This window comes from Lichenostomus cassidix, chromosome 9 (genome assembly GCF_008360975.1).
Source record: "Lichenostomus cassidix isolate B80296 chromosome 9, HeHo_3.0, whole genome shotgun sequence".
NCBI lineage: Eukaryota > Metazoa > Chordata > Aves > Passeriformes > Meliphagidae > Lichenostomus > Lichenostomus cassidix.
This window is the reverse complement of record NC_139490.1, coordinates 6,874,960-6,901,388: the sequence shown is the minus strand read 5'-3', so window position 1 is coordinate 6,901,388 and position 26,429 is coordinate 6,874,960. Positions and strand designations below refer to the sequence as shown.

At 38.4% G+C, this 26,429-nt stretch overlaps 2 protein-coding genes across 6 annotated transcripts in view; one reads left to right on the top strand and one right to left on the bottom strand.

Moving 5' to 3' along the window:
- The window catches only part of LOC146433135 (uncharacterized), a 50,721-nt gene extending 43,813 nt beyond the window's left edge, over positions 1–6,908 (bottom strand). For 2 of the 5 annotated variants that reach the window (XR_014854005.1, XR_014854003.1), the window contains exons 1-3: positions 5,368–6,908; positions 4,297–4,367; positions 2,431–2,499 (exon numbers count right to left, since the gene is read on the bottom strand). Coding sequence is in view for 2 of the 5 variants with exons in the window: in XM_085069109.1 (XP_084925235.1) it covers positions 2,257–2,327; positions 2,431–2,499; positions 4,297–4,341 (185 nt within the window). In the remaining 3 variants the exon portion in view is untranslated. Of the gene's footprint in view, positions 1–2,099; positions 2,328–2,430; positions 2,500–4,296; positions 4,368–5,367 lie in introns of those variants that run through there. The other 3 variants (XM_085069109.1, XM_085069108.1, XR_014854004.1) reach the window with 3 other exon arrangements.
- A 262-nt stretch (positions 6,909–7,170) lies between these two features.
- Positions 7,171–26,345, top strand: CCDC39 (coiled-coil domain 39 molecular ruler complex subunit). Its single transcript, XM_085069104.1, has 20 exons — positions 7,171–7,437; positions 7,812–7,931; positions 8,995–9,141; positions 10,174–10,332; positions 11,229–11,321; positions 11,408–11,536; positions 12,049–12,240; positions 13,853–13,956; positions 14,275–14,407; positions 16,918–17,112; positions 17,790–17,954; positions 18,518–18,655; positions 19,946–20,154; positions 21,349–21,472; positions 22,654–22,813; positions 23,132–23,238; positions 24,527–24,667; positions 24,811–24,990; positions 25,214–25,284; positions 25,893–26,345. Exons 1-20 carry the CDS (start codon positions 7,327–7,329, stop codon positions 26,050–26,052), a joined length of 2,838 nt encoding a protein of 945 aa, XP_084925230.1. The 5' UTR covers positions 7,171–7,326; the 3' UTR covers positions 26,053–26,345.
- Positions 26,346–26,429: the final 84 nt, after the last annotated feature.

Genomic DNA, 26,429 nt, shown 5'->3' with positions numbered 1-26,429 from the left:
GCAAAAGCTGTTGCCTTGACAACTCTGGGGTGTTCTCTGGCTCCACAGATGCTGGCAGGGAGAAGACCAATTTCCTTCCACAAAATACTGAACTGCTAAGGAATAAACAATTAAAAGTGTTCTGATTCCTTCAGTAGCGCCAAAAAGAGAAAGAAAATGAAGAAGCTTACTACAGTCACGGGATTTTATGAGCCAGAAACAGCAAGATTCAAGTGCTGAGAATTCACAAACACAAGCAGGGAACAGAAGACATTGCAGTTGCCTGAGATTTCAGCAAAGGGCTGGGAATGGCTGTGGCTAAGGTCAGGCTAAGGCTTCTCTCTTTGATCACCTAACTGTAACTGGAAGGTCTCTGGCCTTCTATGGCACTGCCCTTGCTTTACCTTGCTTTACCATTACACTGTTTATAAAGAAAGTGACAAAAAGAAAACAAAACCAAAATAAAAACAATATTAGAAGAAAAATTAAAAGGATACATTTGCAGTTTTCACTGCTTTCACATATAACTTTTCATAATAGTAAGTAGGACTAACTTTCTTTATTTCTAATTTTGTGCCATATTTTTATTTTTTTTACTTCAACTCTGGTTCAAATAAATGTATTTTGGAAGCAGAAAGAAGACACAAGAAAACTGATGGTCAGGAAAGGGATCACGGTAGCTGCACTCCACTAGAAAGGACAGTAGACAGAAGCACTGTTTATATGTAACACAAAGAAAACATGCTGCCTTGAAGCTCTGTTTTTTCTGTGTCCTCTAACTGAGCTGAGGGCTACTCAGCTATGGAATACTCAGCTGTGGGGCCATTCTGCCATATCTCACTGCATCCATGAGGAACATCACATCCATTAAAAATCACAGTTCATATGTAAAAAGACAGATATGCTGTAATCTTTAAATTCCTCAGTATCTTAAGCACATATAATGGCTTTTGGCTTTTCTTTTTTATCAAACCTCCCCCTCCTTTAAGGGTTAGCCAGAGCACAATGTGTATTGCCAGCAGATATCTGATGATAACAGGTTATGTGCATCCTTTACCAGAAGGAAATTGTTTTGGAAAGTATCCATTAGTAATTAGAGCTGGATTTTCAGAGCAAATAGAAGCTAAAAGTACAGGAGAAGCTACTCACAACTTCATGATGCCAATATAATCTGTAATAAAAAGCAATGCACTCCGTATTCCAAAGAGGCTGCAGCATGCCAACAGACACATCTGACAGAAGCACCTAACACCACTGAAGCTCTAGCATGTATTATTGTATTTTTTTCAAGGAAAGCATAAACAAAAGCTACTGGAGCAACCTTTCTGCTGACAGTTAAATTTAACATGCAACCAGGTATGACCAGGCTTCATGATACACCAACCTGCTAGTCAAACTAATAGCACTTCTATTTTAAGCTAAATGGAAGGAGATTAGGGTAAGAAAACTCCCTCTATTGACCACTGACATTGTTTATTACATAAAAGGTAATTGCTTGGAGAAGATTCCATCTCTTTTTGCTGCAGAAAATGTCTTGGTTAGCTGTTAACCCTTCTCCCATTACAGTGCAGCCACATTTGTACCACTGCTCACAGAAGCATAGAGCCTTCTGCATGATTGAGGGCAAGAACTTTGTAATGCACTACCTTTATCTGTCATATTTTGGTCTACAGCAGTAAATTTTGTATGCCTCTACTGACTACTCCCTGGAAATATGGTAAAGATGTGGCCTTTTATACAAAGATAAGGTACACAGAAATGATATCCAGAGAAAATATGGTAATAGAAAAGAACAGGCTCAAACAACAATGAACAGCTCACAGTCAAATCCAAAAGCATTAGAAGATTTCAGGCTGTGTTGGTAGAGTACAAATCCATCTTGGATCAAATTATTCACCCATTTACTGTGGTCCCTCGCTCGGCCTGGCAATTAGTTCAACTGTGGAATGCTACTTAGGAGTACATTCACAATCCCTACATATTCTCTACAGCACAAATGGACTTTGGGAAGGAAGAACTGGATACAGGCTGCCCATTGTAAACAAAATAGCCATTACTTTCACAAAGGTGCAAAAGTTGTGCCTGGAAATAAAACACAAATAAAAAATTTCTAATTTCCAACTTTGTATTCTCGGCAATGTGAGGGAATTTACTTAGCTTCCTCATGCCTCTGTTTTGTCATCTCTAAAACAAGGACCACACTACTGCCTTCAGAGGACTCCCTGCTAATTTTTGGCTCTGACAGGGTCATTAATTTTTCTGATATACGTAACATACATGTGGAGCTTGGTGATTCTCTGCATTCCTGTAAGACAATGTTCTCTTTTTAGGCCATGGACAAAGCTCATCTGTCAAGCAAAAGGTTTTGTTAGCAAAATTCCTTCAGCAAAATATCATCAACAAATAGAGAAAACCCAAATCTGATCTTTAACACATTCTCGAGGAACTTACCTGCATAGACAGAAGGTAGAAATGAATGTCAGTGGATGGGCCTGATCTGCAGAAAGAGATTTTTCCATTCTGTTTAAGAAACAAATTGAAGGGAAAAGCTATTTTTAGAATTACAATTTGAAATGCCTGTTCGAAAAATTATAAAAAGCAAAAGTATATTTTGCCCTCTTTTTCCTACCACTTCTGATTCATCATTGCATGACACAATTTTTACAACAACTTACAGTAAAATATTGAAATTAGTTTAATCCCTTAGGGATGTAAGCTACTTTGTACATGCGTAAATAAACTGCTTTATGCTAAGCAGTAAGTCTCAGTCTCTTCACCAAAACTGTTTAAAGTAATTTTGGATATAATTAGCAACCCCTGAGAATGCAATTAGGCTATGACTGGCAATTTTGCAGCAACGTTTCCCCTCCAGTCAGATGGATTTTAAACTGAAAGGTCATTTTGGCTAATAATTTCTATGATTTTACCTCTCTCTTTCCCCTCAAAGTTAAAAACTTGACTTAATTTGGGCTGTCTTAAGGGAAAGGAAAATGTTTTCTTGAAGTGCTCTAGAAAGGTACTGTAACCTTGACCAACACGGAAAGCTGTTGGAGGCAAAACTGCAGTTTTGTTTCCCCGAGAAAGTCCTTGGCTTTACTCCCAAATTCCTCAGAAGGCTGCTACTCATAGCATCAAACAAAAGGGGAATTTTCAACAAGTTTTGTGCTTGAGTCTGTAGAATTTGCTCACCTAACACACAATGCTGCATTTTCCTTTGCATTTGTCTGCTTCCACTGAGGGTAAGCAGGCCCTTAGTTACTCTTCAGCTGACTAGTGTCAATGATAATAATAATACATTTTTATTTTTAGACCACTCAAATCTAAAGGCAAGTTAGCTCTGCACATGTATGCATGCACACACAAATGTAAGTAATATGTGAACATTTCCAAAGGACAACAAGTCCTTTTGGAATAGTAATGAATAGAGAAATCATCTTGTGCCCTGCATGAGATAGGTGCATTTCAAAATTTTCCTGTATAGCTTCCATGAAAATTGGCCCCTAAGCAAGGGTGTGAGTCATTGATGAATACAGCTCTAAGGCTTCACGCTGTGCAGCAAGAGCTGTAAAAGGCATTAGAGGAACAGAGGGGAGGAGGAGGAGAGAGAGAGAGGGTTAGGAGGTTATTAAATAAAACCTGGTAATGGTTTTACATGAACATTTTCTGAGCAGTGTTTGGAGAAGGCACACCCCACCCCACCGGGCAGCGCCTTTGCCGGGCGGGGCTCAGAGGGGCTGCTCTGCCCCTCCACAAATCGCTCCTGCCTGCACCAAAGGCATTGCTCTCACAGCTGCCCTCCCTGTGCTTGCTGCAAACTCAGGTCCTGCAAGTAAAATAAATTACCCTATGTAAGACAATGTAACTTTTCAAATGAATGTTGCAGCAAAAGGATGCGGTTTGTTGTCCTCTGCACTCATCTCCAGCACATAAAAGCCACTGCACTGGACCAGCAATATTGCAGCCTTTACCAGCACAACTATGCAAAAAGTATAGAACAGGCCAAAGAGAACAAATTTAAACTTCCTCAGACTTCAGAGGTATTTGATTTTTGGCTCATATTTGTCTTTTTTTTCATCCGAGACCAATGTATTAAATTGCTGTTAATTTCTATCATTCACTGGTTAGCAATAGAGTAAACATAACTGATAACACATCAGACCTAAATTATGAGCAATCCTCCTTTTTATGCAACTGTGCTTCTCCTACCCAAGTCAGGAGATCCAGGTTTCAATAAAGACATTGAGTTTTTAGTCAACCCTTCAGCCGTTATCATGCCAGATCCTCCACCCTTCCTGCATGCTCTGATCTCACACTCACTTGTGTGGTCCTCTCAATCTCTCTTCCTATTTTTGCTTCTTCCATTGTGTCAGCAGCCTTGGTGCACCCATCTGAAAGAGAAGATACAGTGTGGGCCATTACATGCCATTATCAAACACCCTGCCACTTGCAGGTTCACATGGGAAATTGATTATAAACAATGATTAACTGACACCAACTGGCTACACTGGGTTAGTTATAAATAATCCAATAATCCCTTAAATGAGTCTTTTTTTGGGGGGATGGCTGAGATGCACTGTCAGGAAAAATATTTTCCCATATTTTACATAACAAAAATATCATGTATTAGAAAGAAATTAATAATTGAAATCTTTATTTTCACACAGGCAACAGTTTAAGGAGATTGGGCACAAACAATTTTTTTTTTAAAAACAGGTACAAGAGAAGCTTTAAGGCTTTTAAAGGCCAGAAACTGTGGTTTTACATTTAAGTCTTTTGAACAAATGGGCACAGTGGTCTACATAAGTGAAAATTCAGCCCAAAAGGAATGTTAATAAGAAAACACTTTGTCTGTGTGTGTGTATATATATTTAAGAACAGGAATTTTACATTTCCTTTTAACTGAAGAGCCGATAAATGACTGGTGCTACTTTAAAAGAGACACCAGCAAATCCCCCCTGAATCCACAGGCATGCAGCACCATCTGGTGGATTAGCACGTCTGACAAACAATTCTGCTTTTTCCTGAACACATTTCCACAGGCAGGAGAAGGGAGGAACCATATGAACAAAAGCATATAATGGAGATTTGTTTAGTCAGTGTCAGGCATGAGAAAGCCAGGGGTGTGAAATTTCCAAGACAATTGTGAAACAATACTCTTTACTCACATAACACTTTATACGTTTCAGACACTATATAAAAATCTGGACTAGAAATATGGGAACAGTGCACTTATGATGACAAAAATTCAAAACTTTGGTACATAATGTAACTAACTGCATCAAGATTGATTTAATTTGCTTTCTTTTGTGCATGCATTAGGGCATGTGTTTATAAATTACCAATTTTATTACTAGAAGCCTTGCTTAGTGAACAGGACTGATTGCTCACCTAATAACAGTTTTCCAATAATTTGCTTTCTTCTCAGGCACTACATTGTCTCACATTCTTTCACACTTAAGCTGTGCTTGGATAATACAAGATTATCAGGTGCTCATCACTGCAATGCCACAATGAATTACATGTTTCAATTTAAAACCTGTGCAAGGCAAGTTGCATTTATGCTTCACATACAGGAAGTAAAAGGAGGTTCTCGTTTTGGGTAGAAGAGCAAGGGGCCCCTAATACGTACACAAGGATGTGCCACTGTAGTCTCTGCTGTCTCTCTAGTAGCTTGTAGTGTCTCTGGAATTCCACCTTTCCATTCAGCCAGGTCACCTCACTGCACTCTGCAATAGGTGGCTCTTGGCACGCAACCCTTGAGGGGGTCAAAGGCTCAGTCCTTTGCAGGCCATGCACTCACCTGACACTGTCCCAGCAGCTGAGGCTCCCTCCTGCCATGACACCACTGCCTCACCTCTGCACCCATCCCTTTGTGCTTATCCCCAGTTCTGATACAGTGCTGCGAGCTGCTCGTCCTAAGATTTCATTTGGAAAAGCCACCTGTCTACACATGTCCATCTTCTAGAAGTCTGCTCCATGAATTCTAGAATCAGGAGTTTTGCAGCAGTCTGAATTTTCTGCCTATAAAAGGTTCCCTTGTTCAGAATGACCATATATCTCAGCTATCTTTTATCCCTCTGTAGATCATCTGCATCTTTGTCCACACTGATAATATAGGTCCAATCATGCCACGTTTCTCTGGAAGACAATAACTGTACTCAGCACATCATTCCCACAGTCAGACACATCATCACTGAGCTGCAGACTGTGAAAGTGTACAGCAAGATCAAAACACAGGACATTGGTCATCACAACTTCATATATCCCAGAGGGCAAACAGGAAGGTGGCAGGAGGCTGCTTGCTGCCAATTGCTGTCTTGAGACACTACGTTTTCCTTGCTTCTTCAAAAATATTATTCATCACATCTTATAAGCATTCACAGCCCACCATGCCAGGTAAGATAACAGAGATAAAAAAGATCTTCCTCACGACATCTGTATTTTTTCAAAGGTAGCTTGAGGCACTGAACCCCATACCATTCCTCTGTTTTCAAGAAATTGTTGCCTCCATATGCTGTTGCTCCTTTTTCTTTCAATACTTTAAGAATAATACAAGATTTTTCTCAGGTGATGATCAGTGAAGTGACCAGCAACAATCTGCACAACACTGCAAGTCACTGTTCTGGTGAGTCCTCACCAGGCCTGGCTTTCAGTGTTCTTCAAGATTGTTTCTGCATCAAGACTACACTTCTTGTTTTTACAGAACTTCTTACAAGAGCATGTAGTGACAGGACACAGAGAAATGGATTAGAACGATAAAAGAGTAGGTTTAGATTAAATACGAGGAGGCAGTTTGCTGTGAGGGTGGTGAGACGCTGCCACAGGTCGCCCAGAGAAGCTGTGGGTACCTCCTCCCTGGAGGTGTTCAGGGCAGGTCGGATGGGGCTCTGAGCGACCTCCCAGACACTGTCAGTCGGTGTCACCAGCGGCAGGTGCTGTCACCCAGCCCTATCGGTGTCCCCAGCGGCAGATGAGCTGCCCCGCTGTCAGCCCCAGCCCAGCTGCGGCCGCGCCTCGGGTCGGCTCTGGCAGCGGAGGCGCGGGGCTCTGAAGCGGCTCTGGCTCTGACACCCCTCTGTGGCACTCCCCACGAAGGGCACAGCCCCACGGCCGGCCCGGTGACACAAACAGCCTCCTCCACCCGGCACGGGGCCCAGCGTGCTGCATGACTGGCCACAGCCGCGGGGCCGCGCGGGAGGAGCGAGGGCAGCCCCGCCCGAGGGCAGCTCCGCCCGAGGCCACTCCCGGCCCCGCCGCCGTTGCCGAGCACCCGCAGCCGCCTCAGCCCCGGCCCTGCCTCAGCGCCAGCCGTGCCTCAGCCCCGGCCCTGCTGGCCCCTCCGCGGCCATGGAGAGCCTGTTCAGCACCCCCGCCGCCTCGGTGCTGGCCGAGCTGCAGTGGGAGAGCGGCTACGCCATCCCTGTGGCCAACGCCGAAAACAAGGCGCTGGAGGAAGAAGTGAGCGCGGAGCCGCGGCCGGAGCGAGAGGAAACCGCCTTCCCCTGGGGCCGGGAGGGAGGGAGGGATGGAGGGGTGGATGGAAACCCCACGAGTTGCATGGAGCTACCCGGGGAACCGGGAGGGAGATCCTCCCCTCCCGTGGCCCTCATCCTCCTCGTCCCCCTTCATCCCCCTCAGCCCTGCGAGTTGTGCGTTCCCTTAGCAAGGCTCCACTTTTTCCACTGAAATCCCTAATTTCACTGCTTTGGAGGAATGTTGCAGTTGCTTCCTGCGTTATTTTTTATTAATAATGGCAATGACTACTTTTAGGTCGTTGCAGGTACATAAGCGCTCAACCTCAAACTAACTTCACTGTTCTAACTCTTAAACAGCTGCAGAAGATGCAAAAGGAAAAAGAGGACCTGCAGAATGAGTTGAGCAACTTTGAGGAGCGCATAGAAGCAATGACATCTTATTTGAAAAACGTGAGACAAGAGATAAACTTCCGTCAGGTAAATCACCAGATGTAGCAGATTCATTTTGTCGAACAAACCTGTAAGCTGAGCATCTCTCTGTGGCTGGTATCCCCATCTACTTTGCCAGCTTTGGTAGAGATATTTTGGGCCTTCATTGCAGGATTTCCACAAAAAATGAAAGTTAAACTCTGTACCTCAGTGATATTATTTGATAGGCATTAAGAAGACCACTCAAGTGACTGTACCTCTCAAAAAAGCCTGGATGGGTGCATTTTAGAATTCTTCATGAATGGGGACTTCTGTAGATATTAATAAAACAATCAGTCAAGGAAAACTCCAGTGTAAGAGAAAAATAAATGTATAATCTTTATAATGGTCAAGAGATAATTGTGAAATGTGGGTGAAGATTTAATTCACAGACATGAAAAATGAAGTGAGATGATCACGGTCTAAGTTTTGACTTACACTCTGAATTAACTGGCCAAAAGAGCTGGTTTAGATTTCTAAAGAGTCTTGAGACAAGGCTTTACACCTTTCAGGTAAAATATCCCAGTTGAAAAAGTCTTAAGAAACTACCCTGCAGCTGAGCGACTTTTTAATTGTTTGGTTTTTTCTGGTTTTTTTTTTTTTTTTTGTCCCAGATTCAAGTTTTAATTTGAATTAAAAGAAAGAAAGATTAGACATTACATAGATACTGCTATAGGCCAATAGCAGAGGTCTGTCTCAGCACACAATAAAGTATTTTTTTTTGCTGTGTCTCCTGAATCTGATGTAAAGTCACTGGTGATCGAGAGACGAAGATTTTGATGTTGAAAGGTTTAAGATACTGAATCTTGGGTGAAAAATCTTAGAATTGAGTTTTCAGGGCTACAAAAGTTGGTCTGTAGATACTCAATACAGAGGATATATATGTATATATAAGAATACATGTATTTGGGATACTAAAATCCAAACAATAAATTTTTTCTGAAAATTCTTTCATTTCCCTGGTGAAACCACGCCATCTTTGACTTGTGATTTTGTTGTATGTAAAAAAAAAAAAGTTTTTTGATGTATGCCTTTTGTTCATTGTAAAATACTGAACTTTATTATTCTACAGTCTCTTTACAAAGCCAAAGAGAATGAAATTGAAACTGAACATCACTTTAAAGCTGTTGCTGAGAGAGAATATGGACGTCTCAAAAACGATATTAAACGACTGAAAGATGAGATAGCTTCCTTAAGACAAAAGAAAGACACTCAACAAGTAAGGCTTGAAATTTTTGGAAGAGAACACCTATATTGTAAAATTTTATGACTTGTCCTCACTTGCACTTACAGCAACAATAGTAGAATTCAAGAATAGCTGATTATAATTGAAGTTAATAAACTGTAGTAGATGATCTGGATGGGCTTTCCCCTGTGTAGGCAAATAGAGTGACACTGAGGATCTCCTTGCATAGACTGGTCAAGACTTAGCAAATATTGATTAGTAGATATTGAAAAAGTTCTGTTCCTAATGCCAGATACACAGCCACATATCCATATCACTGTCTTGTTAATTCTCACAGGTATTTTCTTAAGGGTTTGAAAATCAAATTGTTGGTGGCAAATCTTGTTCTCTATGTAAAATAAACTTGGGACATAATTTCAAGATCAAAAATTTATTCTAAGTTACAAAGTAATCTAATGCCACCCAATTACAGGTGGTTTTCTGGGTTTGGAACTGTCTCTTTTCTTTCTATTCATTATTTAATTTTTTTTTTCAGTTTGCTCTTTTCTTCTTGAGGCTGTTTGTAATCTCCAGTCTCTAAGAATGGGTAGCAGGATGCAGACATTCCCACTGTGCAGCTGGATTTAGATTCTCTCATTTTTGTGTCAGGAAGTCTCTTTGCAGTCATGTGGGGCCATTTGGAAATTGTTATGTAGGATAAGGGTCTAACAACTGGGCCTTAATGAGTTACAGAGAAACTTCACTTTTTGATGCCTCAGATGATCAGTTTATTATGTGGAATAAATACCCTGTATATGGGTATATCTTGCTAGAGGTTGACTTTTCTGTTTGCAATTATTCACATTTTAAATTTGTGGCAATCTACTGTCTTGTTTCTTCTTTAAGACCAAGATGTCCAATGGCATTCTTCAAGTATAACACACAACTTATAAAAAAAGAAAACTGAATTCTGTGGACAAGTTGTGGGTAGACTTTTTACAGTAGCTTGAACTGATTACTTCAATTACTGTTCAATGAATATTAGAGATTTGATATTGAGCCTTTAATTTTCTCTTGTTTTATTAGAACACTATAAATAAAACCACTAAGAAGCTGGAAAACTTAAAACAACAGATGAACTGTGATGAGGAACTTCTGGAGAGCTGGATAAAGGAATTAAATCGTTCAGATAATGATGCTATTGCAATCCAGAAGTATGCACACCAAGATGAAGGGAAACTAGGAGTAAGTAAAAATTACAGCAATTTTCAGAAACCAAATGGAGAACCATTTTATCACTTGAAGACCTTGTTATGTTATCAAGTCAGATAAAATGAAGACAAGGTTTTGTACAACACTGCTTTTAAACTGGTTTCCATTTAGCACAGTACTGCAAATCTGTGTGAAGCTCATTTTGGAGTTCAGAGAGAAGAGGTTTTACAAGAATGAGAGGCATAATTGAAGACATTAATTTGCTTGTTCATCTGGATAAGATTTAATTTTTTGAGAAGGTGCACAGATAGATAATGAAGTCTAGAGAACAGTACTACTGTATTAAGAGGGGTTTGTTCAAGAATTCACACCAACTATGGACAAATAGTGTAGATTCCCTTTAGAACTGAATTTTTTAATATTGCTGAGAACAAAGTACAGCTACTTCAGTAAAGCTACCTGGAATAATGAAAGACATAAACATATATATCTGTATAAAGAGAGATTCCAGAGTTTATAAGGGTGAGTTCTCAAGTGTATTATTAATCTAGAGATAAGTAACCCTGGTTGTTTTTCTTTTTCACCTTGAAATACAGTGAGGAGAAATTTGATTTTTACTCATTAAATACTTAACCCAAAACCTTTAGTTTACACAAACAGTCTCACTGCTGGATGCCAAGGACACCACAAACACATTTACACACAGTGGAGGGTTACATAGGCCTTGGTGCAGTCTGGTCATTATGGCCACTTGTAGGACTGAAAATTTGAGAGGTTACACTGTCAATTTTGGTTCTCTAAAACACAGTAGAATTGATGCCTCAGTAATTCAACCCCTAATTGTAGCAGGATTTTAAGAATTTACAAGATGTGATCTATTTATTTTTAAATACTTCGGTTTTGAATATTTTCATATCCTTTCATTTTAGGCATTAAACCAGCAAATAGAAAAGTTGACCATGGAAGCAAATCAGAAGCGCAGAGCTCTGGATAATGAGCTTACAGAAACCATAACAGCTCAGGTTTGTACTTAAGGTTGTGGAAGATCCCTTGTTTATATGTGACATTTTTAACATCAGAAATCATGGGCATGATTTCTTTTAAACAGATGGAGCTTGACAGAGCAGCTGAAGATTTTCGCAGAGTTCATCAAGAAAGGCAAGAAGTCATCAGGCAATGGGAGAATGCAATTCAGCAGATGCAAAAAAGAGATGAAGAGATTGAACATTGTGGTTTGGTAAAACTGCTGTAACTGATGCCTATCTGGGTTTTGTTTTTGTTGTTTGGGGTTTTTTAACATCAAAACTGGTATAATTTTTTGAGTAGCTAATCTTTTACTTAACCTTTCAAAATGCACAGTTTTCACTGAATAGCTATAAATCTGTCAGGTAAAGTAAGCATCACTACTGTTGGCAATTTTCCTGTTGCATTTCATCTGTTTCAAGTCTACCTGAAGTTTTGCTTAGCTTTTTTTTTTTTTCTATTTAATCAATCAAGAGTTATTTTATTTTCATAAGAATTTATAGTGTCATGGGTTTTTTGAAATTATTGGAATATTTTGGAAGTTTCCAGTCCAAAACAATTGCAGTGTTTGGTGTGATGTATCTGTGGAATAAAGTAATTGTAAGACTGATAACTGGCCTATCTCAGGCAAATAGTAATCATAATAGGAATTGATCTTCTGGTTGTACCCTTTATTAATCTAACACAACTAATGCAGGCAAATCTAAAATGTTTTTATCTTGGTAGCTAATTGCACAGATAAAACAGGAGATAAGAAACAAAGAAATAGTGCTGAGAGAGAAGACTTCCTTTTTGGTAAATGAAACTGTTAATAATATGGAATATGAAAAGAAAATTGCTTCTGCTGAGCGGGAAGCAAACAACCTCCGAAAGGAGTTTCAGATTCAGGACACTCGCAGGACTGAGCTGCACGATGAGGTAAGGGAGACCAAACAGTTCAGGAAAACAGACTGGAACTAGAACTGAGAACCAAATGGAGGAAATACTGGAATAGCGTTTCCTTTTCTCTGGTTTTATACTGGACTCTTAATAATTCAACAAAATGTTGCTCCTTTCAGCCTACTCCTGTTTATTAGGGTCTCAATTCTGTCAGTGAGAGTGGTGAAAAGATTAGAATGTATTCTTTGTTGTGTTGCTGTAAAAAGGATGAATTTTCTCTTAAATGGTCTAACACTGTTAGATACCTCAGGAGGCTGTATGTATGTATTGCATAGTATGTATGCAGTATTGTGTAAAGATGAGAGAAATCTCTTCCAGATTCCAAACAATTCCTGTCCTGTGCTCTCAGAAGTGTGTGTTGTTGGGCCTTGTAGTCAGGTTACAATTCCTGGGGAAAACACCCAGTGCTTTCACATGGCTTTCTAATCAACAGGCACTAGGACAGTGCTGCCCTGTGAACAAGCCATGATTGATGCTGTCCATATTTACTCTGCACTTAAATCTGGGAGTGAGCTGCACTGATTAATTACTTAAATGCCTGTAGAAGTATTTCTAAGAGGCAATTCAAGTTTCATAGCTCTGCTGAGAAGGGATATACTTGTATTACCTAAGTTTTTTCTTAAAAAGAAGATGGTGATACTGGTGTACTCAGCAAGTTTGGTGATTTTTAAAAACTCTGCCTCTGCTGTTGCCTTAACTTTGGATAGCTTTTCTGTAACAGGTGGTTAATAGACTGATCTCCTAATTAAACTGGAGGTAGCTCAAATAAGGTGTAGGCTATTAGATTTCCCTATAATTCATGCAAGCTTGAGGGTTTGTCGAATTGGTCGGTTTTCATCTCAAGCTGCGAGATTCTTGCTTGAAGTTTTTCACAATTAATACTCCATGATGGGATAATAGAACAGTCTCCCCTTATTAGAACATCTGTGGCATGCATGTGAGAAACAAGGAAAGAAGGAGACACTTCAGCCAACAACTTGTGACCTCTAAGAAACCTGCTATACATACCCTTGATCAGGTTTCTTCATCTGTGAAAGTGAAAACAATTATACTTATGCTGTTAAGTGATACTGTGAAGATGAATGAGCTACAGATTGTAAAGTATTCCTATCCTGTTTAATGAGTGTATGGTGTCATGTATTTTTTGCCAAATTAAATATCTGTGTATTTTTGTCACAGTGATCTCTTAATCAAAATAATTTTATGTATCCAACAAAGTTTGACACAGAAAAGTTTATTAGATATATAAGGTTATCCATGTTCACAAAGAACCTCAGCTGTGCACTGTAAAAGCACAGTTCCGCTTTATACAGATGCTGTTGGACAAGAATTGCAGCCCACAGCACCTCCATAATTCATTTTATGTTCTTAATTATTATTTCTCCCAGTACTCATACTATGTAAATTCATCTGTTGAGTTTACTAGCTGGGCCAATTTATAGTGCCTTGGAATTTGCAGCACTCCTCATTTGGAGAGCACTGTTTAAAAGTAGTGGAAAACTTTCCAATAAATAGGAAAATATAATTTTAAATATCTTAACATGTACCAAAGAAAATAAGATCTTGATTGCTTGATTTTGTAATTTATTAGCTGCAGGCTTTGAAATCCATTGTGAACAGAACTGCTTCTGATCTAGAGTCTTTGAGAACACAAATAGCCAATCTGAAGAAAGAAATTCAGGGAAAACAAGCCAGGTAAGAAGCAGACCTTTAAAAATATGATTTGTAAATGTTAGTAATACAATCAAATCCTTGAGATAGCAAAGAACATTAAATAATGTTGATGATTAAAGACTCCAACTTTCTGGTCACTTCATGTCCCGCACAGTTTTTGGCACTGGGTAATTCAGGAAATGCTCCTGGTAATCCTTGTTTTTAAGAGGTGTGAAAAAATATCAGGGCCTTGCTTGTTATACAGGTTGAAGTTTAGACTGAGGCAACTGCTCAGATTTGCTGTTTCCTTTTGGTAGCATTGTATAGAGCACCTCCATTTAACTTACTAATTTTGTTTAGATTAAACCTTCTTAATGAAAAAAATGCAAGTCTTTCTGATAAACTGAAGTTTGTGATTGAGGAGACACTCAGCTCAGAAGAGAGAGCCGTAAGGATGGAAGAAATATTGAAAGAAGAAGAAAAAAGTGTTGAGGTAAAAATGTTTTTCATGGTTTCTGTAAATGAGGAGTCGTTTGAATTTGCAAGCTCTATGTTTTAAAATTATCTTTTTAATTTTAAAATTTTATATTAAATTGAAACAAAAGTATTAATATGACATGTAGTTATTTCATCAAACATTGAAGTAATGTGCATGTAGATAGGTCTGTGCTGAGAAAACTGGAGGAAAATAAATGATCCTAGTAATTCCAACTGTACTAATATAGGATACTGATACCAATCAATAAGGTTGTTAGAGAGGGAGAATCTTGTCAGGATGACTTCTAAATGATATTGCCACTGAAAACTTCATGACTCTATTAAAACACCACCAAAATTTATAAGCCTGCAAAGAGCTGTGATTTTGGCAAATGGATTAAAAAATATTTAGAAGTCTTATAATCAGATTTGGCGGGCCTAGCCTGCTCTTCTTTTTTTTATTTCTATTGTGTGATACTCTAACACATTTAACTTTTGGACTATTCAATAATTACTGCCTCACTTTAGATTTCATTTTTGGAATAAAAATTTTGATCTAGGAAGTGGCATATACAAACTATAATACGGTGACTATTTTTTAACATGCCTAGTAATACTTTTATAAAATTAAAAACCCACTTCTTAGGTTTCAAATTAAGTATAGGAATAAAAATTCTTTATCATCTGATGAGCTGTAAAGGGCTTTTGAATAAATGCAGTGTTGTAATGCAATATTCTCAACCTTCCTGCATTTCACGAAATGCTTATACTGTTTTGTCATTTTGCTACTAATTCTCTTAAAGTAGTTTCACTACTTAGCTTCTGACTGAACATGACAGAAATATTTTTTTACATTTTGCTAGACAATTGAGCATTGGGTATACTGAAGCTTCCGTTGGTCTAGAATGACCAGGTTAAATTAATGTGACAGCTGGTGTCCCAGACAACTGACAACAAAGCTGTACCTGTGCACTGTATGCTCTTTTTTCCTTCCCTATTTTGTGTTTCCTGTAACATGCATGTGAAATAATGCCTTGCAGTAGATTGAATGTTATTTTTCAAACTTTTGGACTCCACAGGCACTGACCAGACATTTTAAATATACTTTCATACAGTAGAGATGGGATGCCTTTATAGAGAGTTTCCTAAATTACAGGCCTTATTGTTTTGGCTTTGCAGATAATTTGAAAACAAGTTATAATGGTGTAGCCTTCCATTAAAATGAAAACCTTATTTGCTTCCCCTCAAGACAGTTTGCAGGGTGGCTAAAGCCTTAGCAGGCTTTCCTTACTCGTTTCTGTGGCGGATAACCTAAGATGACATTGAGCTTGGCAGCTCCACAGCTCCAGGGGAATATTTTAGCTAGGATGAACTGTTCTTGAACAATGTCTGTAATGTATTAGTCAGAAGCCTCCCTTCCATCACCATTAGACACACATGGCTATTTGCTGCATCTGTTAATTTACTCTGAAGAGATATTTACAAGAACAATGTGGATGAAATGTTACTGTTTTGCTATCTGGTTCTGTGGTACTTCTCCCTCTTCAGTTTGTGGCAAAACACTGTTGCACAGTGAAGCTTATTGGACATTTTATCTCTATTAATAACCTCACTTGAAGGAAGAGCAACAATTTCTTTTAAATAAATTCATTTGGATATGCAATAAAGGGCATGAAGTGAAGGTCAAGTCATGATCCAATGTTAGTGGGTGAATTCATCATTGTCATTAGCTTCAGAAATACAGCTCAGCATCTGGCACATGCTTTAATACCAGTTTGCTTCCAGAAGTAAGTTTCTTCTTTCAGGCATGATGGAAGCAATGCCAACTGACATGTGCTACAGTCCATAATAAACTTCCATTTGCCTTTTACATCCTAAGTTTTGAATTTGTTGTTTGAATAAGTTGTTTTCCTTGTTAGGATCATAAAAAGAAAATAATCTCAATTTTCATTGTTTTCAGTCCATTTCAGGTTACCTGAAATGTTCACCATTGTCTTTTATTCTGCTAAAACCTCACTTCCTGCACTGATTTAGGTGTTAAAGGCAACCTACCTCTGAGAAAAAGTGATTTTAGAATGTGTAATTTTTCAGAATTATTCCAGTTTACCTAAACACACATGTGTACATGCAACATTACAAGTTTTAATAAACTGTTGAAAAGCTTTGTATTGTATTTCTTCAATTATTCACAGATGCTGGAGGCAGTAAGGAGTTTTTTTGAAAAGAATGACAGAAATTTAGTTTTCTGAAAGGCTGGAAAGAGTAGCTTTCCTATTACTGAGGAAAAAAGTCACAGTAGGGTAGGATTAGATTTTTTAAAAATGAATAAAAAATATAACTTTCTCTTTAAGTCAAATACTTTTTTTGCCAACCATTTTGAAGACTTACAAAATTCCATGTTAATATTAATGGATATAGTAATAATTTTTTCTATATATGATTAATAAAAGCAAATAATTCATCGGAAATTAATTCTGATCTGATTAATTACTTCTTTCTTTTACTTAATGATCATTTTGTCATCAGGAAAAAGAAAATGAAATGAAACAGTTAAAGGACCTACTTTTCAAGAAGACTCAGGAATTAAAAGAGCAGAAGGATAAGGAGAAGATTGTTCTGTCAGAAATTGATGGAGGTCAAAAGTCACTTAAAAATCTCAAATGTCGACTGCGCAAACTTGATGCAGATCTGTTAAAACAACAAGAATTCATTTATGACCAGGTAAAATGTTAATGTATTTTCATACTAGAAGTGTTTCTTGAGTCTACTGATAGCATGCTGCTTGAATTCTGTAACCTTTAATATTTTTCCATTTTGGAAATGTTGCGCAGTATAATTTGAAGTCTGCATTTATTTCTGTCTGTAGATGTACAGATAAAATTGAAATTACTGAAACTTGCTAAAGTATCACTTACATTTTGCACTTGTGTATTTCATTATTCTTTTGGATCTGCTGCTATTCCCAGTAATTTCTAAAATCCATTCTTTACTTTGATCCCTCTGAACCACAGACACCTCAGGGTATATTTTTAAAGCAATACAAGAGGTACATGCCAAAATCCTGTTATTTACTAATTGGATTATGTGCATATTTCCTATGCACCACTTTGAAAATTTGCTCCTTTATATCAGCATCCACTGGTAGCAACAAGATGGCAACTCCATTGTAAGCCTCCCCACAGCAGCCTGTGCTGAGTGTGCTTTGTTACTCTTCTAGAAGATTACCCCAAATCATCACTGCTCATCAGTCATCTAAGATATTTTGCTAATGAGGTCTATAAGCCAGAAACTATTATAAAAACAATAGCTTAATTGGGTGACTGTCCTAAAGCCAACATTTGGATCCAAGTATATTGCTTATCTCAGACTATTAATTCTCTTAAAATTTATTTTAACAGGATTTTTATATTCAGCAAGTACAGAGACGGCTGTCACGGTTAGAAGGGGAGGTTAATTCAGATGAAAAAGAAATTTTGGAAGCAAAAGTTGCTGAACTTAAGAAAACCTTAGAAGAAAAGAAAAAGACATATGATGTTCTACAGGCACAGTACAGGAAAATTCAGGTAATTTCCTTAGAACATCATTTTGACTGTGTATCATTTAGAAATCTCAGTGAATTAAGTAGATTGGGTTTTAGTAATTAAGAAGTTGGTATTAGACTAAAAGGTATCTGGACTTTGTGTAACCCATGTGGAAAACTTAATATATTCCTTATACCTTCCAGAAAAATAGGTTATTACTGCCCACCTGAGACACCTTAGCATGAAGACAAGCATTGAATATTGGAAAGACAAGCTGAGCTTTTATCAAGATGTGACTGAGTGCTTGCAAATGTCTGACTCTGTCATTAGGACCATGCAGAAATAGGAGAATGCTGTTCTGTGAAGCTATTACTTTTATATATTTCATAAATTCATAAGCACAGTTGAATTTAATGTTGTCCAAAGCCCCCATGCAGCTCTCTGCATGAGGACATGCCATGCAGATCACAGAGCAGCATATGGACACATCACAATGATGGTTCCTGGTTCCTGGCCTTAAATACATCTCATTCAAAATTAACTGGTAGCTTTTGTTGCAATTTGCATTCACTGAAATAAGTTCAATATAAATTATTTTGAAACAGAATGATGTCCACATCATCAAGAAAACAATTGATAAGACAAGAGAAGAAACAAGTGGTTTGGTAGTGAAGATAGAAGAATTAAATCTTTTCAATGAGAGATCGCTTCAGGAGTTAAGAAAAGCAAAACACATTAAGCAGGTACAGTATTATTTTGCAGCTTTACTAATACAGGACACTTTTGTTTGTTTGGGGTGTCATCTGCCTTCCCCAGTGCTACATCATTATCCTTTCTGTAGTTTTCTAATTTACACTTCTTTCCCAAACACTGAAGTCATCTTCATCACTATTATCTTACTAGGCAAAGTGCTGCTTCTCCTCTGTATACAGCATAAAGTTTGATGGATTATCAGTTTAATACCACATTAGTTATACCACAATATCCACCTGTTCAGTGGATGTTGGGGCTTTTCCCCTGAGAAACAATTACCTTTACAATAGAAAATGTATTTACTGTTTAAGGATGTCTTTACCTGACCCTGAGTTTTTAGTTTCAATCTGTGATGCCTACTAGTAAGTTTGGCACAGTATTGTTATTAAATTATTAGCATCTTTTTATAACAGATGGTTTGAATCAATTTGTATTCTAATTTAAGGAATTAGAAACAAAGTGTAAATCCTTTTCCCCACATCCTGATAAGCAGAAAAATACAGTTCACACTCTTCTAATTATTGTGCAGTTTTTTTCTTGCAGTAAGATTTGGCCTTCCAAATGAAAGCACTAATGTAGTATAAAAGAGCAGAGTCTAGGAAGCAGGGGAAGGAGTTTTGCCTTTGACTTGACTGGTGCACTTCCTCTTCACTGAAAACTTTCCCTAAACATGGAACTTTTCTTTGGAGATGAGATTAGGGTAATAAAAGAAAGAAGTTGATGACCTAAAAGTTTTCAGACCAAAATGGGTACAGAGTTTGGGATCCATAAGAGATTTTTAAAAAATTATTTTAAGTATTTGCATGCTAATGAAGTTCACCACTTGCTGCTTTTCATAAACTTTGGTGTATCCAAAATTTGCTCATATAACAACATGACTTGCATGCCTCCAGAATCTAGAATGTACTCCAAGACAGTTTTAATGGTTTGAGTGAGATAGTAAATGCTTCAGAAAGCTCATTGTAAGGTCTCTTATTTTAGTTGAAACCACCTAAACTGAGAAAGCTGGAGATGGAAAAGTCTAATAACCCAAAACTCAGCCTGAATTAGAAAGTCTGAATTTGTGTAAAACCACTCAGGAAACAATCTACCCCTGTCACATTCACCATGTTAATTGTTGGCAGATGAGAAAATGATATTTTTAAATGCGGAGCAAAGTGAATCTTACAGTTGTATATATGTTAAAGGTAAAATAAATAATAAATATTACCGTACTAAATTATAAATAATCTTAATTCAAACTATGCTTTCTTATTTTGATACCATTTGGTACTGATTAGGAGATGATGGTCGAAGATAATCTCATGAAACTAGAACTGAAGCGTCTTCAAAATACTCTGTGTAATAAAGCAGAGAAAGTTCTAACACTGGAAAAACAACAACTGGAGTTAAAGAAAGCCATAGCAGAAAGAACTGAGGAAATCAGGATCCAGAAGGCAATGCTGGATTCCCAGATAAGACTCTTGGATCAGGAACGGCACCGCATGAGGTAACTATTCTTACAGAAATTAAACTTGTAGCTTTGATTGAGTACATTTTTTATGGGGACTTACTAAAAAGAGAAGCATTTTATCCAGCTTCACCATTAGAGAAATTGAAGATTAAATAAATCTTGCTCAAAGTTATCTCCCAAGGCAGCTGAGGCCAGCAAGAAATCCCTTCTGTGACCCCCAGGCTGCAGCTTTAACCCCTCGGTGAACAGGAGATCAGTGGCCATGCTGTGAGTGAGGATCCTCAGCAGGACCGAGAGGAACCCTCAGTCACAGACATCTTTTTACACACACTGTGTGTGTGACTCTGCATTTTTCAAAATAATCTGGAAATGTGAAACCATGTGTTGGTAGGGCAAAGTATAGAAACAGAAAAGTTGCTTTTAAAGAGGTTTTAGTCCCAGCTGCTTGATAAAACTGCAGTTTCTTTGATTCAAACACTAAGACTGGTTTGTTTTGTGGTGTGTTTTGTTTGGCTGGGCTTTTTCTTCTTTTTAACTAATGAGCTTTCCATTATCTGTCCTATATTAAATCTTATTACATATGTCATCTTATAAAGCAACAACATAGAAATAACTTTTCCTTCCTATAATAGTACAAAGTATCTGGGATGGTTCTAGCCCTGAAATCGCAGTATTTGGATGCAGCCAAAAACGAACACTTCAGCAGCAGAACTGCTCTGCTGACCACACCCCACACAATGGGACATGAGAGTGACTTGGTGTGACTCAGGCTTCACTGCTCACTGAGCACAGACTGTGCCCTTCTTCCTTTGCCATCACCCAGCTATTGATACTTCCAGAGTCCGATTTGGGGCTGTTCCCGGCTGCTGCTCACACTCATCCTGCCCTGGGAATGCTAAGGTGCCATCAGCACGGGGTAGCTGGGGCAGCTCTGGGAGTGAAACGCCAAACCTGTAAATCTGGGGAAGGACTGTGGCACAGCCTCCCAGGATGCAGAGATCTGGGATGTGAAAACAGATTTGACTCGGTTTAGAACTGCAAAAGCCATGTAGGTAATCAGAACAGCAGATGTTTGTGGCTGGGAGAACACAGAAAACAACCAAGACCAGTAGCAGCACAATTCCTGGCTGCTGGAATAACACTAGGAATTTAAACTGCTGCAGTAAGAACTGCCCACAAAACACTACAGACGCTTTCTCAATGCATTTATTTTCTCCCCAAACAAATCAGTGCTGAATTTCAAGATCGCCTGTGGAAAATTGATAAACTGAAATGCAGATATGAAATTTTTACTCTTTCCATGATGCCACCTGAAGGAGAGGAGCAGAAAAGTCAGGCCTACTATGTAATTAAGGTATTTTATCAACATAATTCATTATAATTTAATTATTTAAGCTATAAATTTCCCTGGGCTCTAAGACAACCTCCTTGCCTACTGCCTACTTTGATTCTAATTGTCTTACATTATCTGACACCATTGGTTATTTAAATGATACAGTATTTTCACAATAATTTATGTGGAGCCTTAATTCTGAGCAGTTTGAAAACTTCAGTGCTCATTAATTTACAAATACACAAAAATTACTGGTCAAGTGACAATCCACTGTTAACTGAAAATGACTTTATTGGCATCTCACATGACCTTAAGTTCTTCTACCTGTCAGAGTTATTTCCAGATATTCATTTTATCATATGGGTTTACACCTTGAAGAATGTCTGCCTTCCCCTTTCACCAATCACCTATGTATATGTCAGCTTTTGTCTGGGAAAAAAAATCAGTCTTTCTCCATAATGTGATACCCTGATTCATGAACAAGAATTTGTTAGTTTTGATCTCCACAAATTCTCTAATTTCCTCTTAAAGCCACACACCTCTAGCTGTGACCTTGGCTCTGAAGTTGATCTTTTTCTTTTTTTTAAATGGATAATTTATTAATGATGGTATTTGTGCTACTGTGAGGTGCAGTACAGCAGAAGACCCTCAGCAAAAGCCATGTGGTCACTGTGGGTGTGTAAAATACCCTCTACACCTATGGAGATTTTTCACCATAACAGATTTTCAAGGGCTGTAGAAAATACTTCACCTGCTGGCTGTTTCTTAAATCCACTGGTCAGATAATTGAAGAGTTACAAGTGACTAATTCCCAAACTGGATGAATTCTAACAGTCTCTCAGTGGTTATATAAGGTGCAATCTCAAATCTTACTTAGATTTTGTGGGTGAAGGAAGCAGAATTGCAGTTCACATCAGCAGTGCAAGACATGGAGACTGCTCTGTACAGGGTGTAGATGCTGCTGGGCAGGACTAAGAGAGCTTAGGCAGAGAGGCAGATTCCCATAATGAAATGCACATGGATTAAACATCTCAGAGAACTTCAATCCTGTCAATAACTCTTCCTTCCAGTTGTCTAGTCACTCACTAAATCTCAGTTCAAGTGATTTTAACTCCTAAATGCTGCTGGTATTCTTTTCTTCATAATTATCTTAATATTTTCAGCATGTCTGGAGTCACCTAAAATATTGGTTTTGCTTTCAGGCTGCACAGGAAAAGGAAGCACTTCAACAAGAAGGTGATGATTTGGATGCAAAGATCTGCAAAGCTGAGAAAGAAATCATAGCTATGGAAAACAGTTTGTGTGTACTTAAAAACTGGAACAGAAGCTACAAAAACTCTTTGAAGCCAGTCCCTGAGACAAGTATGTGAAATAGAAATTAGATAGAAAATAGAACTTAATTCTAAATAATACTTATTTTTTAACATTTGTGCCCTCTGCTGGCTCTGGAACCAGTAGCTCTTAAATCATTCTCCCTCGTGAAGCCAATTACTTTTTCACAGTGACTTGGAATTAGTAGGAGAGTATTTAAAAAGCCCTCAAACCTTGAGGTGCTGAAATACTTCCAACACCAATATAATAATAGTCTGTGATGCAGTTACTTTAAAGTGCACCTTATTTTCAAGTGAAAATTGAGTTGTACACACAGCAATAATGCTGCCTCATTGTTTGGGATCACAGGTGAGGAATTTCAGGAAAAATTGAAACTAGAAAAGCAGAAAAGGGATGCTGATGAAAAATACAGACGCAAACAAAGGCAGATCAAGGAACTTCAGGAAAATATCCAGGTAAAATACAAGTAAAGTTCCAGTCCAGCAAACAAGACTGCAGCATGTAGCTAAATCCATGCAAGTCAACCTAGAGGAATAATAGGAAACTGTGGTACAATTTTTTTTCTGCTCTTTTATTTAGATACAATTTTTAGAAGGTTCTACCTCCCCTTTCAAAAACTGACTGCTATTTGAATTTTCTTGAATCACACCAAAATTTCAGGTGTTTAGTTACATACAACTAGAAGTTTCAGAATCCCACATGCACTGACAGCTGCTGTTCTGGCAGCCACTAAAGCAGCTGTATTCATGTGCAGCACACACCACTGTTGTACCATCCTGTCCAGCACTGCAGATTAAAATCCACACAGCTTGTGACCTCTGGCCTCTATGTTCCAGGATTCTTCTGGAACAGATTCACTTTTATTAGCACTGAGAGTGCCTCAGTTAAAGAGGATAATTTAGCTGACTTGTAACTTAGCAGGCTGAGCTCTAAATGCAGGCAAACCAGAGCTTGTGTTCAGGCTCTACATCAAGGATTTACTCATGGTTCCCCTCGTTATCAAAAAGCCACCTGGACCTTAAGAAAGAGCAACAGCTAATTCTGATGTGTGACATTTCAGTTATAATTTTATTAGGCAGAAGAAAGCAAAGGCACATGGTCATATTCCATGACTGTTTTAAGCCCTGAGTCACTGACTATAGTCAGCAATCATTCCTATTGCTTATTCTACCACCACAGGACATAGCTCTTATTTCAGAGATGTTATTTCTTAAGGCAAAGAAAAGAGACACAGATCTTCATCAGGGAGTAAGTCCTGCACTGTGTTACAGCAAACCATTCCTGCCTTTTTGGTTAGTTAGTTAGCTAGTTAGTTAGTTAGTAAAAAAAAACCAGCAGCCCTCGTGGAGCTGATTTTATTCATTCCAGTCAAGGGTACCCCTCTTTTCCTATAGGAAACAATGTTGGGGGTTTTTTTAGGATAGCTTGCACTGGTAAGTTGGTAGAGTGCCAGTTAACTAATTTGTAGACACTCTGAGATACCTCTGAAAAGACATACCTGTAATTTCATTAGCAGTACCTTTAAAACAGATGTAAAATACCTGGAAGTTGCTTTGCCCAGGTCTGTATCCACCAAACAGTTGGACTGGCAGAAAGTTTTGAGTTAACATTAGCACTAATTGCTTGAACTACATTTAGAAACTAGTAGTAATGACAACAGACGCTCCCACAAAGTAATACAAAAAGTGAAAGGATACCAGAACTGCTTCATAAACTAATACTACTGTTCAAATGAATTTGCAGAGCATGAAACAACAATTTGAAATAGTACAGAAGGAGCTGGCCCTCTTCAAAGAGCAAAAGAAGGAAAAACAAGCTCTTGTTTTGCAGCTGAAGAAAGACATTGAAGAACAGAAGCTAAGACTAGACAGGGTTATAAAACAGGTTTGTATATTTATTGAGGACAACTTCTAACTTTATAGTGATAGACAGTAGTGTGGGTTAAACTCTGTGGTTTTAATTTAGCAGGTTTATGAAGAAGTGTTGTATTTTCATAAGCATAATGCTTTAAAAATATTTGTGTTAAGTGTTATAGAATATCCAGAGACATTCAATCTGAGAAGCAAAGTAAAACAGAAACACAGGAAGAGAGAGACATTAATCTTCGTGAACTGAAAGGCTTCAATAGAACCATCAACCAAGTGATAATTGATGTTCTAGAGGCAAATCCTGGTTTGACAGCAGCCTTTCAAATGTACTTTGACAAGGTGAGCTTTCCAGTTAACTGCCACCAAAATCTTGAGTGATGGCTCCAGGCTATCACTGAGTGTCTTTCAAGGACAACTCACAATATACTTCTGGTAAAACATGGCAAAGTGTTCACCTGCTTTCAACATCTCTTCAAATACCAAGCACTGTAAATGCCCCTGATATCCCAATCCTATTAAGCAACCAGCAGGTCAGCTTGTTTTTTCTTTCCAAATATTGCAGTTCAATTTAGAGCTTCCTACAAGTGCTCCTCCTGTTGGTCAATCCTCACAGAAATCACGACCTCCTAGCAGGTAAGTACTAGCACTCTTGGGTTGGTTTGAGGTTTTAAGATCAAGTTTAAACCAGCAAAATTAGTCCCTAACTAAAAGAATTCCTCATTCCTGAAGGAGTGTCAATTGTCTCTACTTGCTGAAGATTCTTTAAAAACTTTCTCCTTACTCTGTCTTTAAAGTTTACTACATTTTTCTAGCACATGTTGTTTACTTCAGCATCCATCAGAGTTTAGAGAAACCAATAATTACAGAATACTTACATATACTCTTGTTAACTGTGCTCTAACTAAAAAAAGTGGTCTGATGTTATAAAAGCACAATTTTGAGCCACATTTTACACTTGGTACTGTGAACTCCCCTTCCTAATTGAGAAGATATTGATGCTTTTACTGGTATCTTCTTCCCCTGTTCAAGGTGTGCTCAAATAGTGCCTGTGCCATGCTGATGCAGTTATGATCCAGCATTCCCAGGGGTTACAATTTAGTGGTGGTGGCTAGAAAGATCTTTTTAGGGGATTTCAGCTGGAATGAACATGGCTGCTGGGGAGCTTCATTATGAGCCACCCTTGGCAGCTGTTTTACATGCAGGGATTTCTGTATCCTAATGAGCAAATTTTTGTCTTTCAGATGCTCTGGTAGGAGAAGTTCAGCTGTTAGTCAGGCTGCATCACCCAAAATCGTGGAACTGGTCTTGCCTATCCCTGCTCCTGAGGAAGGAGCAGCTCCTGGCTCACAGCCACACAGCAGAGGCAGCACCTCCAAGATTTCTAAACGCAAGAAGTCTTAAGGCATCTTTTGAAGGCCACACCTAGTTGAGACTTCTTAATTTTTGCAACTACTTTATATCCATGGAGTTACTTGGAAAACTTGCAGCTGAAGTACAATTGTCATTGTGTGGTCTGCCAGGCCTTTGCTCCTTTGTGTGGTTCTGCCACTCACCTTTGCAGATCCCCCTGTAAACGTTTTCTTCAGCAACACAACTGCTGCCTCCAAGCACTTGTGAAGAAATACCCACCAAAGCTGAAACCAAGGGTTCACACTTGAGCTTACCTAGGTAATAAACACTGTTGTGAAACTTGCTCTTCTGCTTCAAGTTGGGTTTTTTGGTATTTGGGTTTTTTTACATTACTCTTAGCACTTGCTTTCACAGACATAGTAGGCTTC